Here is a 25,641-nt window from a genome sequence, read left to right on the forward strand (position 1 = left end):
GAAAACGAGGCACTGCCCATCACCTGCCCAATACCATCCCTACAGTGATCATGGTGGGGGCAGCATCATGTCTGGAGGAAACCAGGCGCTGCCCTTCACCTGCCCAATACCATCCGTACAGTGATCATGGTGGGGGCAGAATCATGTCTGGGGGAAACCAGGCACTGCCCATCACCTGCCCAATACCATCCCTACAGTGATCATGGTGGGGTCAGCATTATGTCTGGAGGAAACCAGGCACTGCCCATCACCTGCCCAATACCATCCCTACAGTGATAATGGTGGGGTCAGCATCATGTCTGGGGGAAACCAGGCACTGCCCATCACCTGCCCAATACCATCCCTACAGTGATCATGGTGGGGGCAGCATCATGTCTGGAGGAAACCAGGCACTGCCCGTCACCTGCCCAATACCATCCCTACAGTGAAGCATGGTGGGAGCAGCATAATGTCTGGAGGAAACCAGGCACTGCCCATCACCTGCCCAATACCATCCCTACACTGATCATGGTGGGGGCAGCATCATGTCTGGAGGAAACCAGGCACTGCCCATAACCAGCCAATACCATCCCTACAGTGAAGTATGGTGGGGGCAGCATAATGTCTGGAGGAAACCAGGCATTGCCCATCACCTGCCCAATACCATCCCTACACTGATCATGGTGGGGGCAGCATCATGTCTGGAGGAAACCAGGCACTGCCCATCACCATCCCTACAGTGATCATGGTGGGGGCAGAATCATGTCTGGGGGAAACCAGGCACTGCCCATCACCTGCCCAATACCATCCCTTCAGTGATCATGGTGGGGTCAGCATCATGTCTGCGGGAAACCAAGCACTGCCCATCACCTGCCCAATACCATCCCTACAGTGATCATGGTGGGGGCAGCATCATGTCTGGAGGAAACCAGGCACTGCCCGTCACCTGCCCAATACCATCCCTACAGTGAAGCATGGTGGGAGCAGCATAATGTCTGGAGGAAACCAGGCACTGCCCATCACCTGCCCAATACCATCCCTACACTGATCATGGTGGGGGCAGCATCATGTCTGGAGGAAACCAGGCACTGCCCATAACCAGCCAATACCATTCCTACAGTGAAGTATGGTGGGGGCAGCATAATGTCTGGAGGAAACCAGGCATTGCCCATCACCTGCCCAATACCATCCCTACACTGATCATGGTGGGGGCAGCATCATGTCTGGAGGAAACCAGGCACTGCCCATCACCATCCCTACAGTGATCATGGTGGGGGCAGAATCATGTCTGGGGGAAACCAGGCACTGCCCATCACCTGCCCAATACCATCCCTACAGTGATCATGGTGGGGGCAGCATAATGTCTGGGGGAAACCAGGCACTGCCCATCACCTGCCCAATACCATCCCTACAGTGAAGTTTGGTGGAGGCAGAATCATGTCTGGAGGAAACCAGGCACTCCTCATCACCTGCCCAATACCATCCCTACAGTGATCATGGTGGGGGCAGCATCATGTCTGGAGAAAACGAGGCACTGCCCATCACATGCCCAATACCATCCCTACAGTGATCATGGTGGGGGCAGCATCATGTCTGGAGGAAACCAGGCACTGCCCATCACCAGCCAATACCATCCCTACAGTGAAGTATGGTGGGGGCAGCATCATGTCTGGAGGAAACCAGGCGCTGCCCTTCACCTGCCCAATACCATCCGTACAGTGATCATGGTGGGGGCAGAATCATGTCTGGGGGAAACCAGGCACTGCCCATCACCTGCCCAATACCATCCCTACAGTGATCATGGTGGGGTCAGCATTATGTCTGGAGGAAACCAGGCACTGCCCATCACCTGCCCAATACCATCCCTACAGTGATCATGGTGGGGGCAGCATCATGTCTGGAGGAAACCAGGCACTGCCCGTCACCTGCCCAATACCATCCCTACAGTGAAGCATGGTGGGAGCAGCATAATGTCTGGAGGAAACCAGGCACTGCCCATCACCTGCCCAATACCATCCCTACACTGATCATGGTGGGGGCAGCATCATGTCTGGAGGAAACAGGCACTGCCCATCACCATCCCTACAGTGATCATGGTGGGAGCAGCATAATGTCTGGAGGAAACCAGGCACCGCCCATCACCTGCCCAATACCATCCCTACAGTGATCATGGTGGGGGCCGCATCATGTCTGGAGGAAACAGGCACTGCCCATCACCTGCCCAATATCATCCCTACAGTGATCATGGTGGGGGCAGCATCATGTCTGGAGGAAACCAGGCACTGCCCAATACCATCCGTACAGTGGTCATGGTGGGGGCAGAATCATGTCTGGGGGAAACCAGGCACTGCCTATCACCTGCCCAATACCATCCCTACAGTGATCATGGTGGGGTCAGCATCATGTCTGGAGGAAACCAGGCACTGCCCATCACCTGCCCAATACCATCCCTACAGTGATCATGGTGGGGGCAGCATCATGTCTGGAGGAAACCAGGCACTGCCCATCACCTGCCCAATACCATCCTTACAGTGAAGCATGGTGGGAGCAGCATAATGTCTGGAGGAAACCAGGCACTGCCCATCACCTGCCCAATACCATCCCTACACTGATCATGGTGGGGGCAGCATCATGTCTGGAGGAAACAGGCACTGCCCATCACCATCCCTACAGTGATCATGGTGGGAGCAGCATAATGTCTGGAGGAAACCAGGCACTGCCCATCAGCTGCCCAATACCATCCCTACAGTGATCATGGTGGGGGCCGCATCATGTCTGGAGGAAACAGGCACTGCCCATCACCTCCCCAATATCATCCCTACAGTGATCATGGTGGGGGCAGCATCATGTCTGGAGGAAACCAGGCACTGCCCAATACCATCCGTACAGTGGTCATGGTGGGGGCAGAATCATGTCTGGGGGAAACCAGGCACTGCCTATCACCTGCCCAATACCATCCCTACAGTGATCATGGTGGGGGCAGCATCATGTCTGGAGGAAACAGGCACTGCCTATCACCTGCCCAATACCATCCCTACAGTGATCATGGTGGGGTCAGCATCATGTCTGGAGGAAACCAGGCACTGCCCATCACCTGCCCAATACAATCCCTACAGTGATCATGGTGGGGTCAGCATTATGTCTGGAGGAAACCAGGCACTGACCATCACCTGCTCAATACCATCCCTACAGTGATAATGGTGGGGTCAGCATCATGTCTGGGGGAAACCAGGCACTGCCCATCACCTGCCCAATATCATCCCTACAGTGATCATGGTGGGGGCAGCATCATATCTTGAGGGAACTAGGCACTGCCCATCACCTGCCCAATACCATCCCTACAGTGATCATGGTGGGGGCAGCATCATGTCTTGAGGGAACTAGGCACTGCCCATCACCTGCCCAATACCATCCCTACAGTGATCATGGTGGGGGCAGCATCATATCTTGAGGGAATCAGGCACTGCCCATCCCCTGCCCAATACCATCCCTACAGTGATCATGGTGGGGGCAGCATCATGTATAGAGGAAACCAGGTACTGCCCATCCCCTGCCCAATACCATCTCTACAGTGATCATGGTGGGGGCAGCATCATGTCTGGAGGAAACCAGGCACTGCCCATCACCAGCCAATACCATCCCTACAGTGATCATGGTGGGGGCAGCATCATGTCTGGAGGATACCAGGCGCTGCCCATCACCTGCCCAATACCATCTCTACAGTGATCATGGTGGGGGGCAGCATCATGTCTGGAGGAAACCAGGTACTGCCCATCACCTGCCCAATACCATCCCTACAGTGATCATGGTGGGGGCAGCATCATGTATAGAGGAAACCAGGTACTGCCCATCCCCTGCCCAATACCATCTCTACAGTGATCATGGTGGGGGCAGCATCATGTCTGGAGGAAACCAGGTACTGCCCATCCCCTGCCCAATACCATCCCTACAGTGATCATGGTGGGGGCAGCATTATGCTGTGGGGATGTTTTTCAGTATCTGGGGCAGGGATCTGAAGCTGTATGTTTTCATCTGATTATTAGCTTTGATTTATTGCCTTCCAATTAGGTGTAATATCCAATAAGAATCTTAGGATTTGTTCACACAGGTTTATTACAGACAGAAATTCTGTTCTGACTGACATATGGACATTTGCCTGTCTGTATTTAAATATATTGCATAGTATGCTTACATACAACTATGTGACTGTTCTGCCCGAGCTCTGCTCCTCTTCTGCCTCCTTCAGTTATAATCTCTTGAATAGAATTGTTTTTGCTAATCCGGGTGATTTCCTTTGGGTTTTGTTCCTCATCGGCCCCCTACATTGCACCCTGACATGTGCCACTTCCTACCCAGGTGAAATCCCTCTTCACTGTTGTATCCCACCATTGTAGACATAAGGTAACCCGCAGGATGGGCAGTGAAGTGGAAGCCATCAGTTATAAGAGCCAGGTGTGGTGAGCGCACGCTGGCTTTCTGACATCATTCCTGTTCAGCTGCAGAAAACATCTGGTCCATTGTGTGGGATGTTACGGTAGCTTGTGCTAATGAAAAGCAAAACAGTTGGACGGCCGTCCCGAGACATTAACTTGTAAGTCTTAGATATTCTGGAGACAGAGCCAAGTGTACAATGAGATCAGCCATTTACATGCTCGCTCAGAGGGGCGAAAGAGTCATCTCACCAGGTTAAATGGTGTGGAATTGACCAGCCAGGAGCTGCACGTCTTCAAGTAACAAGTACAGCTCTGCTTCATCACTCCAAAACCATTGGCCTGTGAGTCCAACTACACTCTATAGACCTTGACTGTTCTGTTAAATGGGCTGTGTCTTTTTAAACAACTTCCAATCATTCAATAATTTATACATTTGTAAATCACTTTCTTTACCAAAAAATTACTCCTTACTCCACAAAAAAAAACACCAAAGTCTTGGCCACTGGGTATCTCCCCTCCCTGAATACTGCTGTCCACGGCCTATTGGTCGGGAAATTCTGTCACTAGCAGCAGAGAAAAGAAGATGAACACAAAGTTTGGGTGGTGTTTAGATTGTTCTAGGTGCAGGAGAAAACCTGGACTGTGTACATGCACACTAAACCTTTCTGCCTCTTTAAGAGGGTCAATGTTGTGCTTAAAAGGTAAATCAATGCTTCCCCTTATCTTTGAACACCCATAGAGTTTTAGACAGCTGTCCCTTGTGCAGAATCAGCGGTAGCAGTTCATTGCATAGACCAGGGTTGCTTTTGTGATGTACACCTATCCATCCTGCTGTAATCCCCTCTCCCCCTCTCTTTAGCACAGTGTTTCTCAAGCACGGTCATTAAAGCGTACCCATCAGATCCAACAAAAAAACATTTTTTTTTATATATCACTCAGTACCTAATCCTGACCATGTACATGTAATTTTTATGTGTCTAGCACCTTTATTTTTTTTTTTTATTACACTTTTAATTTAGCTCACTACTCTGAATTCCTCTCAAAAGGAGGGGGCGTGGCCTCACTGAGCAGGTCTCCGCCCCCTCCCTCAGTACGCTGTCTGCTCACATCTCCCCTAGCATTAGCAAAACTACAACTCCTAGCTAGTCCTCACTGACAGTAGCGGGACACAAGCTGACAGTGGGAGGATTTTTCCTCCAGCTGTGAGCCCTACGCTCACAGCTGTCAATCAAGGAAGTGTGTCCATGACATAGGTGATGATGCATGGACACAGGAGGACTAGTATGTGTCCAAGCAGGGAGGGGGTCAGTTGTTTGACTGGCTTTTTCAGTATGAAATACTGAATATTTTCTAATGAAAGCAATTGCAAAACCTATTGGTTATACATGCTTTACAACATATCAAAAGTGCCCATTTAAGTACCCCCAACAGGTCATATTTTCAGTATTTCCTTAAGTCTTTCACAGGTGATATAACTGTGGTGATGCCTGATTCACTGACCAGAATTATATCACATGTGAAAGACTAAGGAAATCCCCCCCAAAAAACATGACCTACTGGGGGTACTTGAGGACCGCGCTTGAGAAACACTGCTTTAGCATGTCATCAGTAGCAGTGGTTCGCTGCTTAGACCAAGGCTGCATTTGCGATGCACACTCATCCATCCTGCTGTAATCCCCTCTTCCCTTCCCTTCCCTTTAGCATGTCATCAGCAGCACTGGTTTGCTGCTTAGACAAGGGCTGCTTTTGTGATGTAACCCCTTACTATTGCTGTCCTATTTTTTCTCACACAGCACCAAGAAAAGCTGTGAAGTATGGAAAGGATTATCAGCGGCTCAACAATAGCGGTGAGAGCCCAAAAATCACCTTGTCATCACTGACAGGTTAACGTAACAAAACCAGGCAGGTTAAAACAAATCTTTTGTACAGTTTTTAGTAATGATGGCTGTAATGTTGCAGCATTCTATAAGCCTAGTCAAATCAAAACCAGAATATTCTGTAGGTTTCGATTCAATGGGAATGATCAAGCTATTACAGAATTTCATATAGCCATGGATGGTGCTATAAGTGAAAACGGGGCATAGGAGGCAAAAGAGAAGAAGCAAACGATGGTAATGGTCACTATCCTATGTATTTTTGGTTAAAACGATTGCATTTCATCAATACCAAATGTCTAAATTTAGCCAGAAAAGCTTTATACAGAATGACGACCTCTTAAGATCTTGTTTTATTTCTCTGGATCCAGGAGCTATTGCAGAGCTGAGCAGAAGGGGGCAGTATACCGCTCGTCTTTTATTCCCAGCAGCGCAGATTACACATGTTATGAGACTGTCTCACGTGGATTCTGATCATCTTGTTATTAAAAACTTTCGCTAGAATTATTTTCCAAAACACATTCCACCTCCCATGTACTCCCAATCCAGCAATGACCTCCGTTTCATGATTCATAATATATTAGTCATGGTGAACTTAAAATGACTTGTAGGGAAAGCCTCCACTAAACCAACCTCATCCCACAACGTATGATGACTCTGTAACCAGTGTAGTTATTAGGGTGGGGGGCTACGCAGCGATTCTTGTAAGTGTAAATGAGGGCGGCACTTTACAAACCTGCAGGGTCCTTAAATTTTCAAACTGGGAAGAGCATTTCTTAAGCTTTAGAAATTTTAGCATTGGGTTCAATAAATGTCATTTGTGTAACAGTGCAATTGTTCAGGTCTCAGGAGGCTGTACTGCCAAACAAGATCCAAAGACCCTCAATGTGCTGTCATATGGGGTGTCATACAGAGAAGGTTTGAGAAGACTACCCAAAATTGCAAAAAAATTAATAAATGCAGTGGTCTCCAAACTGTGGCCCTCCAGATGCTGCAAAACTACAACTCCCAGCATGCCCAGACAGCCAAAGGCTTGCTGTGTCTGTCAGCATAGTGTCCAGAGCATGGAGGCGCTACTAGGAGACAGGCCAGTGCATCAGGAGACGTGGAGAAGGCCAAAGGAGGGCAACAACCCAGCAGCAGGACCGCTACCTCCACCTTTGTTCAAGGAGGAGCAGGAGGAGCACTGCCAGAGCCCTGCAAAATGACATCCAGCAGGCGGCAAATGTGCATGTGTCCACTCATATGATCAGAAACAGACTCCATGAGGGTGGTATGAGGGCCTGACGTCCACAGGTGGGGGTTGTGCTTACAGCCCAACACCATGCAGGATGTTTGGCATATGCCAGAAAACACCAAGATTGGAAAATTCGCCACTGGCGCCCTGTACTCTTCACAGATGAAAGCAGGTTCACACTGAGCACATGAGACAGACATAACAGAGTCTGGAGACACCATGGAGAACATTCTGCTGCCTGCAACATTCTACAGCATGAGAGGTTTGGCGGTGGGTCAGTAATGGCTTGGGGGGGGGGGGGCATTTCTTTGGGGGGCTGCACAGTCCTCCATGTGCTTGTCAGAAGTAGCCTGACTGCCATTAAGTACCGCAATGAGATCCTCAGACCCCTTGTGAGACCATATGCTGGTGCGGTTGGCCCTGGGTTCCTCCTAATGCAAGACAATGCTAGACCTCATGTGGCTGGAGTGTGTCAGCAGTTCCTGCAAGAGGAAGGCATTGATGCTATGGACCGGCCCGCCCGCTCCCCAGACCTGAATCTGATTGAGCCCATCTGGGACATCATGTCTCGCTCCATCCACCAACGCCACGTTGCACCACAGACTGTCCAGGAGTTGGCGGATGCTTTAGTCCAGGTCTGGGAGGACATCCCTCAGGAGACCATCCGCCACCTCATCAGGAGCATGCCCAGGCATTGTAGGGAGGTCATACGGGCACGTGGAGGCCACACACACTACTGAGCCTCATTGTGACTTGTTTTAAGGACATTACATAAAGTTGGATCAGCCTGTAGTGGTTTTCCACTTTGATTTTGAGTGTGACTCCATATCCAGACCTCCATGGGTTGATACATTTGATTTCCATTGATAATTTCTGTGTGATTTTGTTGTCAGCACATTCAACTATGTAAAGATGAAAGTATTTCATACGATTAGTTCATTCATTCAGATCTAGGATGTGTTATCTTACTGTTCCCTTTATTTTTTTGAGCAGTGTATATTGATTGCCTATCCTAAGGATAACTTGGGTAATTGCAGATTAGAGTAGTCTGCAAACAGCATCTGCTTGACAACGTCTTATAAAAGCCTGTGATTGTTAGGCAGCATATCCTTAGCAACAGATGGATCACACCTGACAACTGTTCAGCAAAAAAGCTGTATTAGCACTGTGCTACCTGCAGTAAAGAGAGAACACAGGTTTGCAACAGTCAAGCAATGCAGCGACAATGTGAGCCTTAGTAATCCGATTTTCTATAAAAGAAATTGTGGTAAAGAACCTTGGACTGAGATTCAAAGAAAAATGTTAAAGTGGTACTCCGCCCCTAGACATCTTATGCCCTATCCAAAGGATAGCGGATAAGATGTCTAATGGCGGGGGGTCCCGCTGCTGGGGCCCCCCCAGTGATCTTGATTGCAGAACCTCAGATATCTGGTGCACGGAGCGAACTTCACTCCGTACCGGATGACTGGCGATGCAGGCCAGAGGCTTGTGACGTCACGTTCACGCCCCCTTACTGCAAGTCTATGGAAGGGGGCATGGCCATGACATCCGGAGCCTCCGGCACTGCACCAGACGCTTTAAACAAACTCCAGGTGCAGCAGGGAGATAGTGGGGGTCCCCAGCGGCGGGACCCCTGCGATTAGACATCTTATGCTCTATCCTTTGGACAGGGGATAGGATGTCTAGGGGAGGAGTACCCCTTTAATATATTTATAGAAGACCACCATGGAAGCTCCCAAATGCAGGATAAAAACATACGCTGAAGCCATGACTTACCTTCTCTGGGTCATACATGTTCAAGAGGAGCCAGGTTTGCCTTGACTTTTGAAACTTCCATTCTGACCGTTTTTGGGACCAACTGAAATCAAAGCAAAACAGGTTTACCATAATAAATTACATAATATTAAAAAGGAAAAAAAATGGTTAACAAATCAGTGGGAGAAAATCATTCACTATAGATGGGAAATAGGGGTACAGTGTGATATGTGTTAACATCTGTACAGAATTCCTTTTTTATTTGTTTAAAATGGGAGGTGCTGCCATGCACTAAAAATACAGACCCTATATTGCACAGAGTACCAGAAGGAGAGATGTCAGACACCTCTAGCAGGAAGAAACCCAACCAGCCCAATCTCCTTGATGGAAGATTTTGGGTAAATATTAAAGGGGTACTCCGCTGCCCTGCTTCCGGAGCTCCGCTCCCCAGCGTCCGGAAGTTTATTGTTCCGAACGCTGTGTGCGGACTTCCGTGTTCAGGGCCGCCCCTCGTGACGTCACGAGGGGCGGCTCGGAACACGGAAGCCCGCACACAGCGTTCGGAAAAATAAACTTTCGGAAGCTGGAAAGCGGAGTACCCCTTTAAGCTGCCAGTTCAGAATTTGTTTAGGCAGCACTCCTAAAGAATGCATATGGGTGCCAGATAAACCTCCTTACCACCAAAGACAGTCTGATATCAAATCATGGAAACTTTATTTGAATAAAGGACCACAGTGGCAAAATGAGGCTCCTTTCACACAATATTATTGTTCTGTTTAGGAACTTGCGTCAGAATTTCTGTCACTATATCGGGGAAAACCGGCTGTTACAAAACCCCTGACGGCCGCAACTAAATCGCATTGCAGCCTATGGGGTTTTGTAACTGCCCGTTTGCACCTGTATATGCCCGTAATTCATTACAGACGTTATACAGTGCATGCAGTAATTTTTCCGCCACGATGTCCCGTCACTATATAACGTCCGTAAGGAATTACGGGCATATACGGGTGCAAACGGGCAGTTACAAAACCCCATAGGCTGCAATGCGATTTAGTCGCGGCCGTCAGGGGTTTTGTAAAGGCCGGTTTTCCCCGATATAGTGACGGAACTTCTGACGGAAGTTCCTAAACAGAACAATAATATAGTGTGAAAGGAGCTTTAGCGGGTACAGCCTACAGTCCACTCTGCCACAAAGGAGACTGTGAAGAAATAAGAAACCTCCTCCTCATGTAATCTTCTCACTACTGGGGTGACACACTGTAACAAACCTCCTCCTCATGTAATCTCCTCACTATTGGGGTGGCGGGTTTTCTGTATGGGCGGGTGCTTCAGATGCTGGCTAACTTTATTGCTGCAGACAGAGTGGCGCCCCCATCAGGGTTCGCTCTAGGCGGCTGCCTATTTTGCCTATAGCCAGAGGCGGCCCTGACGACAGTGCCTCGTGTAATCCTTGGAGTGACATTAGTCAGATACCACCGAGTGAGGTTTCTGCGGTAGCAAATGCAATCTAAGAAGAGGGTGCTACCCAAGGAAAAAAAATTGCGGTCAATTTATTTATTAATTAAATCTAATATAAATTGATATAGGCTGCTATGTATCAAATGCATGCCAAAGGCATAAACCAAACTATCCATAAGATACTGATAGAATATCCCACTTGAGTAAATCAGAAGAAAAGGATTCCATTCAACCTTGTAACTTGATCTGTCTTCCTGTCAGACTGATCATAACTTTGGACACAACTCTATGAAATTCTGTAGTGTGCACGGTGCAGCAGAATCACATTGACAACCATGGGAGGCTGCTGCAGCTCAATTTCTGAGCAGAGAAATTCCGCCGTGAGAATGAGCCCTTAAAGGGGTACTCCGCCACTAGACATCTTATCCTCTATCCAAAGGATAGGGGATAAGATGTCTGATCATGGGAGGTCCTGCCGCTGGGGACCTCAACACTCTCCATGCTGCACCCGCTGTTCTTTTAGAGCATTGGGTGCAGTACCGGAGGCTTGTGATGTCACAGCCATGCCCCCTCAATTCAAGTCCCATAGACTTGCATTGAGGTGGCGTGGCCATTACATAATGAGCCTCCGCCTTGCATATCCAGTCATCCGTCACGGAGTGAAGATCGCTCAATGCACTGGATGTCTGTGTTGCTGCAGCAGAGATTGTGGGGGTCCCCAGCAGTGGGACCCCCGCGATCAGACATCTTATCCCCTATCTTTTTGATGTTGAATTTCTCTGCAGCTCCACCACAAGGGCAATTCACCATCAGTGTTGCCTCCAGCTGTTGCAAAACAAGAACTTCCAGCATGCCAGGACAGCATGCTGGGAGTTCTCTTTTTGCAACAGCTGGAGGCACATTGGTTGAAAAACACTTGGATAAGGATTGTAGTAGGGTGCGTAAAAAAAATTACTTTTTTTTTCTATATTGCTTTAAAATATGGTAATCCAAGTCAAAAAAGTACCAGTATTTGGACTCAGATGAAACAACCATCTTTAAGAAGGGCCAAGCATGGCTGAATCATTGCCTGTTTTCTGCCATGTCCTCTGGATTGGATACAGCATAAGTTGGATACGTCTTAAGGTCATTAAGTTGGATAAGTACACGAGCCATCAGCTGTCGCCCTCTTTTCAATTCCACATCCTGGAAACCTTTATTCCCGAACGGATGCACAATGGTAAATCTGCTGGAGCTTCGGGTTAGTAATGGAGACAGGTCTGTGAACATCAATGGCGTTTAAAAAGTAAGCCTTTCCTCTGTTTCCCTTTTTTTTTTCAAGCACTTTGCCAAGGAAAGCTTTTAAACTGTGTCAAATTGTCTGGAAAAGTGGCTATACAAAGCCTGGCTCTATCCGAAGAGCCTGACCGAGAGCAGAACATGTGTCTCCTTTATGAGTTCCAGACTACGTCTATTGCAAACAGTTACTTCTCCATAAACTGGAAATGGAGCGTGCGAGATGTCATGTGCTTCAGGTGCACCACGTAAAGCTTCCATATGCCCGGGATGGAGAGGAATGTATACACACCATGGATTTTGTATAGACAGTGGGGGAGGGGAAATTTCCTCTCGTATAGTGATTTAGGCACAAAAATGCCAATTTGATCCACATATTCATACAAGAATAGGATGGATATTGAAGAGACATGGGGTCATTTGATAAAAATTGTTCCTCCGTCCCATTTGTTTGCCTTTGCCTCCCATAGACATGAATGTGACATCACAAGGGGCATGGACATGGCACCACGATCACAACCTCTGGCTCCGAGCATTCTGAACAAAATGTTCAGAACGCTGGAGCACCGGAGTACCCATTGTGACAGTGTGGCAAGGAAAGGGTGTATTTCCCCAACTGATCCTGGAGGAACCTCCACCTGGGGCCTAATCAATGAGGCAGCAGAGAGGGGAAGCCTGTTTAAAAGGAAGTCAGACAGTGTAGTCTGGGCTCTCCCCAGAAGACAGCAAGGTGGCTTTTGGGGGAGGCAGGGGTCCTTGCGAGGAGAACACAGCCGGGGCTGTGAGTGACACCCACAACAGTGAAGTGGATGGTCTAGGATTTGGTTGGCTCCTGTCTCATGTTTTTATTTATCCTGCAAGCTGGCGAGGAGGACTAGCTGTTTGCCGGTTTATTGTGAAGAAACGTGTCCTGTGGCTGTGTCAAGGACGATCCCCGAGCTATCCCCAGGGTGAAATCCTTACAACATTTAAAGGGTTTATCCAAGATATGTAGCTGATCAGTAGGGGTTCAATCACTGGGACCCCCACAATCATGGGAACGAGGGTAAATTGTTCACTAAGTGAATGGAGTGGCGCATGCTGGGCTACTGCTCTATTCGTTGTCTAGGACAGGTGTGAGCAGAGTGCTTGGCAATGTTTGGAAGCCCCATAGAAAGTGAATGGAGCTATGGCCAAGCAAATGTGCTGCCGCCACCATAGGACAGGTGGTAACTTTTAGGCCGGTGTAATCACACAGAGGAATTTCTACAGCTCCAAGTCCTGGCCCAGCTGAGATTCTGATGACTTGAACCATCAGCTGTCAGATCAGTCATCAGCCGCACAATCATGCCAGGTTTTGCGGCCGTAATATCAGCATAAAAATCCATATATATTAGGCTAATGTCAAGCCAGCCATAATCTGGAGATAATATTTTAACCCCTTTAAAACACATGACGGATCTAGGCTGTCATGGTGCCACTCAGGGTGTATGGGACGGGCTCCATACCCTGCGACCCCCAGCTTATAGCCGGCATGCAGCAATCACCGCAGCTAGCTATTAATCCTTTAGATAGCCGCTGTCAAAGCTGACCCTAAAATTGCAATTTTTCTTTTTAAATCACCTCATATCCCAGAAAAAAAAAAAAAGAGGCAAATAGCGATAAAAAAATCAGTTCATTACCACAATGGCACAAATTAAAACAACAGAATACTGAGCAAAAATGAGCCCTAATAAAGCCAGGTATACAAATATATAAAAAAGTTATAGGGGATAGAAAATGGCAAAAAAAAATATATATATTGGGTAGAAAACTAGTAAAACATGATGGAAACCATGCAAATTTGGGATTGCTGTAATTGTGCTGACCTAAAGTATCAAGATAACATGTTTGTTTTTACCGCACAGTAAACAGCGTAAAAAAAAAAAAAAAAAGCAACACAACCCCCAAATTAGAAACATTTTTTTTTTTTTTTTCCATTTCACCTCACAAATTATTAATTTTTTTTCAAAGTATATTTCATGGAACAGTAAAAGGTGTCATACCAAAGTACAATTGGTCCCGCAAAAAACAATCCCTGATACGGGTGTGTAGATGAAATAATAAGATAGTTATGGCTAAAATGCGCCTGAGACATCCACTTATCAGGCAGTTTCCTAATCTCTTCAACATATTTTCGTGGAAGGCAAAGTCTCCCTCCGGTCAAGAAACTGTAATTCTGCTTATAAAAATAGCCAAGAGCAGCTACACATAGAAACACTTAGATCCTAAATCCGACCTTCCTATTTCTACACTTCTTATATGGCCGAGATGTGAGAAGTCCTGGCGCCATAATTGTACAGCAGAGGAGTTATAATACTGTGTGTCTTATTATATAACGGTAGGAAGGACTGCGCTTATTTTAGTATACAACCGTTTAACTGTTGTCTTGTACACAGAAACAGTAGCCACTATGAGATGACATTTACCCATGTAATGTCATACTAACCCTAATCTGTCCCATTATGACAGTGTTTCCCAACAAAGATGCCTCCAGCTGTTGCAAAACTACAAATCCCAGCTTGCCCGGACAGCCTTCGGCTGTCCGGGCATGCTGGGAGTTGTAGTTTTGCAACAGCTGGAGGCCTCCTGGTTGGGAAATACTGTCTTATCAGACTAAAAGCAGCCATATACCTTCATTCAGCCAATGACTATTTCTCCCATCCACCCTTAAAGGGGTACTCCATTGGAAAACTTTTCTAATTCAACGCCTGATTTGATTTGCTTGCTAGTAGCCTATTGTCCTGTCTCCTTTAAAAACACATGCATGCTTAGTCAAACATAGCATCCATGTGTTAAAAGGGTACTCCACTGGAAAACATTTTTTTTTTTTTTTTTTTAAATCAACTGATGACAGAAAGTTAAACTGATTTGTGAATTACTTCTATAAAAAAAAATCTTAATCCTTCCAGTACTTATAAGCTGCTGTATACTCCACATGAGTTTCTTTTCTTTTTGCATTTCCTTTCTGTCTGACCACAGTGCTCTCTGCTGACAACTTTATGTAATGTCCAACTTTATGTAATGTCCTTAAAACAAGTCACAATGAGGCTCGGTAGTGTGTGTGGCCTCCACGTGCCCGTATGACCTCCCTACAATGCCTGGGCATGCTCCTGATGAGGTGGCGGATGGTCTCCTGAGGGATGTCCTCCCAGACCTGGACTAAAGCATCCGCCAACTCCTGGACAGTCTGTGGTGCAACGTGGCGTTGGTGGACGGAGCGAGACATGATGTCCCAGATGGGCTCAATCGGATTCAGGTCTGGGGAGCGGGCGGGACAGTCCATGGCATCAATGTCTTCCTCTTGCAGGAACTGCTGACACACTCCAGCCACATGAGGTCTAGCATTGTCTTGCATTAGGAGGAACCCAGGACCAACCGCACCAGCATATGGTCTCACAAGGGGTCTGAGGATCTCATTGCGCTACTTAATGGCAGTCAGGCTACCTCTGACAAGCACATGGAGGACTGTGCAGCCCCCCAAAGAAATGCCCCCCCCCCCCCCCCCCCCAAGCCATTACTGACCCACCGCCAAACCTCTCATGCTGTAGAATGTTGCAGGCAGCAGAATGTTCTCCATGGTGCCTCCAGACTCTGTTATGTCTGTCTCATGTGCTCAGTGTGAACCTGCTTTCATCTGTGAAGAGCACAGGGCGCCAGTGGCGAATTTTCCAATCTTGGTGTTTTCTGGCATATGCCAAACATCCTGCATGGTGTTGGGCTGTAAGCACAACCCCCACCTGTGGACGTCAGGCCCTCATACCACCCTCATGGAGTCTGTTTCTGATCATATGAGTGGACACATGCACATTTGCCGCCTGCTGGATGTCATTTTGCAGGGCTCTGACAGTGCTCCTCCTGCTCCTCCTTGAACAAAGGTGGAGGTAGCGGTCCTGCTGCTGGGTTGTTGCCCTCCTTTGGCCTTCTCCACGTCTCCTGATGCAGTGGCCTGTCTCCTAGTAGCGCCTCCATGCCCTGGACACTATGCTGACAGACACAGCAAGCCTTCGGCTGTCCGGGCATGCTGGGAGTTGTAGTTTTGCAACAGCTGGAGGCCTCCTGGTTGGGAAATACTGTCTTATCAGACTAAAAGCAGCCATATACCTTCATTCAGCCAATGACTATTTCTCCCATCCACCCTTAAAGGGGTACTCCATTGGAAAACTTTTCTAATTCAACGCCTGATTTGATTTGCTTGCTAGTAGCCTATTGTCCTGTCTCCTTTAAAAACACATGCATGCTTAGTCAAACATAGCATCCATGTGTTAAAAGGGTACTCCACTGGAAAACATTTTTTTTTTTTTTTTTAAATCAACTGATGACAGAAAGTTAAACTGATTTGTGAATTACTTCTATAAAAAAAAAAAATCTTAATCCTTCCAGTACTTATAAGCTGCTGTATACTCCACATGAGTTTCTTTTCTTTTTGCATTTCCTTTCTGTCTGACCACAGTGCTCTCTGCTGACACCTCTGTCCATTTTAGGGACTGTCCAGAGTGGAAAGCAAATCCCCATAGCAAAAACCTCTCCTGTTCTGGACAGTTCCTGACATGGACAGAGGTGTCAGCAGAGAGCACTGTGGTCAGACAGAAAGGAAATTCAAAAGGAAAAGAAGTTCCTGTGGAGCATACAGAAGCTTATAAGTACTAGAAGGGTTAAGATTTTTTTAATAGAAGTCATTTACAAATCTGTTTAACTTTCTGTCATTAGTTGATTTAAAAAAAAAAAACAGAAAAAAAAACATGTTTTCCAGTGGAGTACCCCTTTAACACATGGATGCTATGTTTGACTAAGCATGCATGTTTTTTTAAAGGAGACAGGACAATAGGCTACTAGCAAGCAACTCAAATCGGGCATTGAAATAGAACAAGCCTTACTCTTCTTTTTCCTAGGTCGGGAGACCACATGAAATATGAGATAGTCAGGTAGGTAGTCTTGTAAATAGGTAGGGTCGACTTTGCTCTTACGGATATATCTCCAAGACTAGTGAACACATTACAAAGGGGTTCTCTGGAGAAAAAAATTAATGTTTGGAGCGAGAACGTTATACAGATTAGAAAATTACTTCTAAAAGTAAAAAAATCTTAATCCTTCCAGTACTTATGAGCTGCAGTATACTACAGAGGAAGTTGTGTTCTTTCCAGTCTGACCACAGTGCTCTTTGCTGCCACCTCTGTCTGTGTCAGGAACTGTCAGGAGTAAGAGCAAATCCCCATAGCAAACCTCCGTTCCTGAGACGGACAGAGGTGGCAGCAGAGAGCACTGTGGTCAGACTGAAAAGAACTACACAACTTCCTCTAGTATACAGCAGCTGATAAGTACTGGAAGGATTAAAGGAGTACTGCAGCCATTGACTACTTATCCCCAAGCTTCAGGATAGGGGATACATTTCTAATCATGGGGGGTCCAACACTCCATCTTCGCCTCTCCCATAGAGATACATGGAGGAGGTTGTGTCGCCTGCGGCATCATGCTGCAGCCAACACGCCTCCTGTACACGGAGAGCCGGCGCCCTGCACAGGAGATCACAAGGGGTCCCAGGGTTCGGACCCCCTGTGATCAGACACTTATGCCGTATCCTACGGATAAGGGGATAAGTTGTATTAGGCTGCAGCACTCCTTAAAGATTTTTAAACAGATGTCATTTACATATCTGTATAACATCCTAGCACCAGTTGATTTTGAAAAATGTTTTTTCCTCCGGAGTACACCTTAGTATCCCTTTAAAGGGGTATTCCGGCCCTAAGACATCTTATCCCCTATCCAAAGGATAGGGGATAAGATGTCTGACTGCGGGGGTCCCACCGCTGGGGAACCCCACAATCTTGCATTCGGCACCCACCTCTTTGAGCTGCACGCCGCGCTGCCAGCTCACAAACTGCCGGGCGCCGACCACGGGGGCGGAGTATCGTGAGGTCACAACTCCACCCCCTTGTGACGTCACTCCCCGCCCCCGCTATGCAAGTCTATGGGAGGGGGCGTGACGGGAGCGGCGGGACCCCCGGGGTCAGATACCTTATCCCCTATTATTTGGATAGGGGATAAGATGTTTTAGGGCCGGAGTACCCCTTCAACGAAACTTGGTCAAAGCACACCAGACTGAATGACAATAGGGAACCCATCATAACATGTGCTGGAAGGGTCCTCCGCTTGGAGTCATGCATGCCTGAACTCACCGCTGAATACACATTGCTAGTGACTTTTTGACTTGAAGCGTTGCGGTCATTAACAAAAAAAAAAAAAAAAAAGTTTTGACATGTTACAACACACAAACACACACACACACACACACACACACACACACACGCGTGTCAAAGGTTTTAATTTGGTCAGGGACCCCATTATCTCTCCTGCAATGAATCGGATCAGGCGAAGACTGGGGAGAGACACACAGCTAGAGATCAGTTGGGATTAATCAAAAATGTTTTACTTTTAAGGATAGTAACGCTTCACAAATTCTATTTGACAGAAATTAATGGACCGTGTTTTGCGACCGGTGCGCACAAAGAACACGTGGTCTAGCACAGTACAGTGAGACATGAGCAGCAGGGACTTCTAATGACTACACAGATGTCAGGGTGGCACAGTGTTACGAGAGCAATGACTACACAGATGTCAGGGTGGCACAGTGTTACGAGAGCAATGACTACACAGATGTCAGGGTGGCACAGTGTTACGAGAGCAATGACTACACAGATGTCAGGGTGGCACAGTGTTACGAGAGCAATGACTACACAGATGTCAGGGTGGCACAGTGTTACGAGAGCAATGACTACACAGATGTCAGGGTGGCACAGTGTTACGAGAGCAATGACTACACAGATGTCAGGGTGGCACAGTGTTACGAGAGCAAGAACGCCAGCCTAGCCACACAGACTAGTCTTTCCATCTTCTATGCCAGTGCCTGCCACGGTCTGGATGGCGGCAGTCATTTTAAGCAGTGCCTAACCAATGGAATTTAGCTTTAGTTTTCCCACGCTCAGGCACAAGGACTAAGCTTAAAGGGGTACTCCGGTGAAAAACAAATTTTTTTTTTCCATATCAACTGGCTCATGATCGTTAAACATATCTGTAAATTACTTCTATAAAAAAAATCCTAATCTTTCCAGTACTTATCTGCTGCTGTATACTACAGAGGAAGTTGAGTTGTTCTTTTCTGTCTGACCACAGTGCTCTCTGCTGACCTCTGTCCATGTCAGGAACTGTCCAGAGTAGGAGCAAATCCCTATAGTAAACCTATTCTACTCTGTGCAGTTCCTGATACAAACAGAGGTGTCAGCAGAGAGCACTCTTGTCAGACAAAAAAAAGAAAAACTCAACTTTCTCTGTAGTATTCAGCAGCTGATAAGTACTGGAAGGATTAAGATATTTTAATAGAAGAAATTTACAAATATGTTTAAATTTCTTGAGCCAGTTGATATAAAGAAAATTTTTTTTTCAATGGAGTATCCCTTTAATTTCTTAGGAAGCCAGAAGAATAAGCCAATACAGTAGTCCCTCAAGTTACAATATTAATTGGTTCTGGGACGACCATTGTATGTTGAAACCATTGTATGTTGAGACCAGAACTCTATGGGAATCTGGTAATTGGTTCTGAAGCCTCCAAAATGTCATCCGAAAATAAGAAAAAAAAGTGAGGATTAAAGAAAAAAAAAAGTAGATAACTAATATAGATAAAGCAAATCTTTACATCTAAAAGTAGGAAAGATCTGCTGGGAGCTGTAAATCACTGTCTACGTCAGTGTTTCCCAAGCAGGGAGCCTCCAGCTGTTGCAAAACCACAACTCCCAGCATGCCCGGACAGCCTTTGGCTGTCCGGGCATGCTGGGAGTTGTAGTTTTGCAACAGCTGGGGCCGCCCTGCATGAGAAATACTGGTCTATGTAGAGGACAGGAGCTTCTTCAGGGTCCTGTAAGTAAAACAAGTAATGGAGTCGCCCTCACCTGGTGTCCAAAGAAGCAGCTAACCCTGGTACAGGTAAAGTATACAGAACATGTAATACCACTCTGTACTGTAGGGGGCGCTACCAGACATCAGTCAGTGCATACGCTTCAGTAATACAGGGGTTTTACCAGTGAAATGCCCATTTTGATTGGTCGGTTCTTCCGGCCATTGACACGTTTCACAGATCTGGACTGTCTGTACATTGTATGTTGAGTCTGGTTTCAACTTACGATGGTCCAGAAAAGACCATTGTATGTTGAAACTATTGTATGTTGAGGCCATTGTAAGTTGAGGGATCACTGTATAGACATTTATTTATATAAAACAAGAGTTATGATTTGGGACACCCTGAAATAAGCAAGCGCTATAAAGCTCATGGGTGTTTACAACTTAGAACATGACCCTAGAATATTGGAATTCTGGTGAGATTTGCATATGGCGGCATGTTCACGCATGTAATTAGGGTGTGGGTAGACTATGGAAATAAGAGTCGGTGACCCTATCCATCATGGTCACATACACGCAGTGTTTCTACAGCACAACAAAGGACCCTGACTGGCAAATTAATATGCACAAGGAAGCAAATTTCCCAGCATTCCTCCTAGAAGCTTGTCATGTTACATTTTCATTCAGCTTTACACTTTATGCCTCTTGGGTCCAAATGTCCTGGCTTGTAAAATTACTATGCACAAGAAAGAGACTTTCCCACCGTTCCTTCTAGTAGCTCAACACGTTACATCTTCATTCAGTTTTACACATTTTGCCTCTTGGGTCCAGATTTTATGATCTCATTCGAGCTCCTTGTAGTCTTCTATTAACACAGCTGGGGTTGATGTGGTCAGTTTTGCCTCTATGAACTAACTTTAGAAACTGGAGCATGGCCAAGAACCAAATCTCGGTCATCGGCCTCGAAGAAAAGTCTCTATGTTCTCCAATCAGGATAGAGAGAACCGGAATTGACCTGAGTTTTATTCATCGCCATGAGTGGAGAGCTCAGATCCGTTCTCCACATAAGGCAGGCATGGACTCTCTTACCCGTCGTAATACATGGGATGGAGCGTAAAAGGAAGACATTCTGTTCTGTTCCACAGATGAGCAGAAGCACCTGCAGAGTTTAGGACATACCGAATATACTCGAGTATAAGCCGACCCAAAGAGAAGCCAAGGCCCCTAATTTCACCCCAAAAACCCAGGAAAAGTTATTGACTCGACTATAAGCCTAGGGTGGGAAATACATTATCCCCCCCGTCATCATCCAGACCCCGTCATCATCCAGACCCCCGTCATTTTCACCCCCGTCATCATCACCCCCGTCATCATCCCCCGTCATCATCCAGACCCCCGTCATCATTCCCCCCCCCCCCTTCATCACCAACTTTCAGTCCTTTTATCAGTGGTCTTCAACCTGCGGACCTCCAGATGTTGCAAAACTACAACTCCCAGCATGCCCGGACAGCCATCGTCTGTCCGGGCATGCTGCGGGTTGTAGTTTTGAAACATCTGGAGGTCCGCAGGTTGAAGACCACTGCGGCCTTCGTCATCATCCAGACCCCCCCTTTAGTTTTCTACTCACCTCCCCTCGGAGGGAAGGAAGGGTGAGCTGGTCTGGGCCATCTATGCTACAGGGACCGTCCGGTGGGGAGGGTTAGTCGTTCCGGGCTGTCCATTTTCACCAGGAGGCCCTCTTCTCCGGGCCGGTGTGAGATTTCCAATCTCACCTCACACCGAACTAGTGACGTTGCTTGACGACGACGCGCAGGGATGTTCATGCGCAGGTACGTGGCAAGGCAACGTCACTAGTCCGGGGCCGGCCCGGAGCGGAGAAGAGGGCCTCCCGATGAAGATGGACAGCCCGGAACGACTAACCCTCCCCACCGTACGGTCCCTGCAGCATAGATGGCCCGGACACGCTAACCCTTTCTTCCCACCGAGGGAAGGTGAGTAGAAAACTTAAAGGGGGGTCCGGATGATGACGAAGGCCGCAGTGGTCTTCAACCTGCGGACCTCCAGATGTTTCAAAACTACAACGCCCAGCATGCTGGTCATGCTGGGAGTTGTAGTTTTGCAACATCTGGAGGTCCGCAGGTTGAAGATCACTGAAGAAGGGATTGACAGGCGAAGAGTTCACTCGAGAATAAGCTGAGGGGGGCATTTTCAGCACGAAAAATCGTGCTGAAAAACAGCTTATACTCGAGTATATACGGTAAATTCCTCTTTTCCTTTTTTATCGATAAATGAGAAAGGAATCGCAGATTAATTTCACATCCTGACCATTCTCCTCAATGCTGTTCTGTTAAACTACTTGAAAAAAAAAAATTAAATCAATAATGACATTTTAGAGGACAGTATGATTAAATGTCATCTCCGGGGATAGGATTACAAGCCTTTCCAGATATCAACTAAAAGCCAAGAATGTGATGAGGAATGTATGAGGACTCCCAGTCTCCTCCCAGTTATTACTCAATATCTCAATGGAGAAACAAACAAGATTACACTGGGCCACGTCAGAAGTTATAGGAGGAAATAAACCAAGGATATGAAATACACAGATGTGCTATTGTGAGGAAGATGACAGGCAACCCACGTGAACCCTACACAATGGAGGCGCTCAGAATCTCAATGTCGGTTAGCACCTCACTGGTCCTCTAGGTTTTTTTGGGTTGCCCAAACCATTGCCCACTGGGCACACCCCTTTTCCCCACTCCGTTCACTGCAAAACACTGCACCTTTTCCTCCGTAAAAGACAGCGTATACCCATTTTGTTTAAAGCTCCACCCCCAGCCAAAGTAATAGCATGAAATAGCACCATCCACCATCTGCTAGGGGGCCACACTCACAAAGTCACGAGGGCCCAGTCAGAGTAAGGGAAGCGAAGTCCCCATAGCCAAGATGTCTGGAGAGCAACTCAAACATTTTCCCCTTGACACAAGGCTCAAATAAATCCCCCTAGACTAAAATCCCACACACTTGTAATCAAGGGGGAGTATCCATTCCTTAAAGGGGTACTCCGGCCTTAAGACATCTTATCTCCTATCCAAAGGATAGGGGATAAGATGTCTGACCGCTGGGGACCCAATCGGCACCCACCTCTTTGAGCTGCACACCGCGCTGCCAGCTCACAAACTGCCGGGTGCTGACCACGGGGGCCGGAGTATTGTGACCTCACGACTCCACCCCTGCTATGCAAGTCTATGGGAGGGGGCGTGATGGCCGTCTCGCCCCCTCCAATAGACTTGCATAGCGGGGGGTGACATCACACGGGGGCGGGGTAGTGACGTCACGATACTCCGACTCCATGGTCGGCACCTGGCAATTTGTGAGCTGGCAGCGCGGCGTGCAGCTCAAAGAGGTGGGTGCCGAATGCAAGATTGCGGGAGTCCCCCGCTGTAAGACATCTTATACCCTTTCCTTTGGATGGGGGATAAGATGTCTTACGGCCGGAGTACCCCTTTAAGATGGGCCATATTCACCTCCCACACATAACACTATTAGGGCGTTATCACCTCCCACACATAAAACTAGCTGGGAGAAGAGCAAGCTAAGGGTGACAAACTTACAATGTGAGTCTGTGGGATTGTCTCGGTCAGCCAGACTTTTCTCCCAGCTCATTCAAACAGTTGGTCAGGGTCTCACTGCTTAGACCCAGTCGGTCAAAAGTTTTGATATGTCTCTACAATCTGTCAAGAGGTTTTATTTTTTTTTGTTTTTTTTAAGGGTGCACTTTAGATATTTGTATTATTTATATTAGAAAACTTCATAACAAGCTATCCCTTAAAGTACCTATCTCAAAATTATACCCTCATAACTAGTTGATCATTGGGGTCTGCCTGCTGGAACAGCCAAAAACCACGAGAACCAACGTCAATTGTCTACCAAGTGACTGGAGCGCGCATGCTTGACCTCCACTCCATTCACTCTCTCTGAGACTTGATGTCTGATCGCGGGGGATCCATTCGCTGGGGCCCCAAACCCCCCCCCCCCCCCCCCCCCGCAGCACCCCACTCATGCACGCATTCTAAACAAACGCTGGGTTTCTGCGGTAGTGGTCGTGGCCACGTCGCCTCGTGATGTCACACCATATCCCCTTCCATTCATGTCTATGGGAGGGGGCGTGTCCCATAGACCTGAATGGAAGGGGCTAGGTGTGAAGTCACGAGGCAGCGTGGCCGTGATGTCACGACCACGGCCTATGGCTCTGAGCGTTCTGAACACCGGATACCCCTTTAAGTGTTGAAAAGTGGAGAACATAGAAACTTTAATTGGGATTAAAGTTCCCAATATATAAATGCTGCAAACCAAAATTTCCGTACACAAAAACAAACAGACAAAGCCACAATGTGAGACTGGACTGCGTGTGATGGCGAAGAGAGTGGAACAAGCTGTGATGCCGAAAAAAGGAGTAAACACAGCCATGTGGATGGTAAACAAAGGGTGAGAAGTACAGGAAACATTTGTTCCCCATCTTCACGTAGCAGCTGTAGGTGCTGTTTATTCTGGTGCTCAAGTAAATACTATACTAAAAGTGGATTACACAAGTACACGTGTGGGAGGATGGTCATCGGACCGTGGCCTTAAAAGCTTCAGCAAATAGAATCAACTCTAACTGGCATAAATAACCCCTGGCCCCCCAAAAAAAGTTATGGAACCCATTTAGATGACGGTCACTCAAGTATTTTACTTTGTAGCAAAAATACAAATCACAGATCTGACACAAAGCAATGTTTATTAGTAGAGATGAGCGAACTTACAGTAAATTCGATTCGTCACAAACTTCTCGGCTCGGCAGTTGATGACTTATCCTGCGTAAATTAGTTCAGCTTTCAGGTGCACCGGTGGGCTGGAAAAGGTGGATACAGTCCTAGGAAAGAGTCTCCTAGGACTGAATCCACCTTTTCCAGCCCACGGGAGCACCTGAAGACTGAACTAATTTATGCAGATTAAAGTCATCAACTGCCGAGCCGAGAAGTTCGTGACAAATCGAATTTACTGTAAGTTCGCTCATCTCTATTTATTAGCTGAATATTCTGGCCTCATAAAATATCCCTCAAACACATGATAGGAAATTATTGTATGAATTAAAATGTTTTTCAGATAAAGTAAAGGAAAAAATAAGGGAATCATTAATAAAAAAAAATAAATTGCTGCTCCTTGGGCTTTTAGGATGCCTGAATTCTTTAAAGGGGTTCTCCGGTGAAAAACATTTTTTTATTTTTATTTTTTTTAAATCAACTTGTGCCAGAAAGTTAAACAGATTTGTAAATTACTTCTATTTTAAAATCTTAATCCTTCCAGCACTTATCAGCTGCTGTATACTACAGAGGAAGTATTTGAATTCATTTTCTGTCTGACCACAGTGCTCTCTGCTGCCACCTCTGTCCATGTCAGGATCTGTCAAGGGCAGGATAGGTTTGCTACGGGGATTGAGACAGACAGAGGTGTCAGCAGAGAGCACTGTGGTCAGACAGAAAATAAACTTAGAAAAGAAAATAACTTCCTGTGGAGCATACAGCAGCTGATAAGTACTGGAAGGGTTATGATTTTTGAATAGAAGTAATTTACAAATATGTTTAACTTTCTGGCACAAGTTTTAAATCAACTGGTGCCAGAAAGTTAAACAGATTTATAAATTACTTCTATTAAAAAAATCTTAATCCTTCCAGTACTTATT

The 25,641-nt window shown here is 46.8% G+C and overlaps 1 protein-coding gene across 1 annotated transcript in view; it reads right to left on the reverse strand.

Moving 5' to 3' along the window:
• C8H7orf50 (chromosome 8 C7orf50 homolog) overlaps nucleotides 1-25,641 on the reverse strand; it is a 273,243-nt gene that overhangs the window by 6,068 nt on the left and 241,534 nt on the right. Inside the window, exon 5 of the mRNA XM_056536534.1 lies at nucleotides 9,300-9,381. Coding sequence (XP_056392509.1) covers nucleotides 9,300-9,381 — 82 coding nt within the window. The remainder of the gene's footprint in view (nucleotides 1-9,299; nucleotides 9,382-25,641) is intronic.

Source organism: Hyla sarda, chromosome 8, assembly GCF_029499605.1.
Source record: "Hyla sarda isolate aHylSar1 chromosome 8, aHylSar1.hap1, whole genome shotgun sequence".
NCBI classification, from domain to species: domain Eukaryota; kingdom Metazoa; phylum Chordata; class Amphibia; order Anura; family Hylidae; genus Hyla; species Hyla sarda.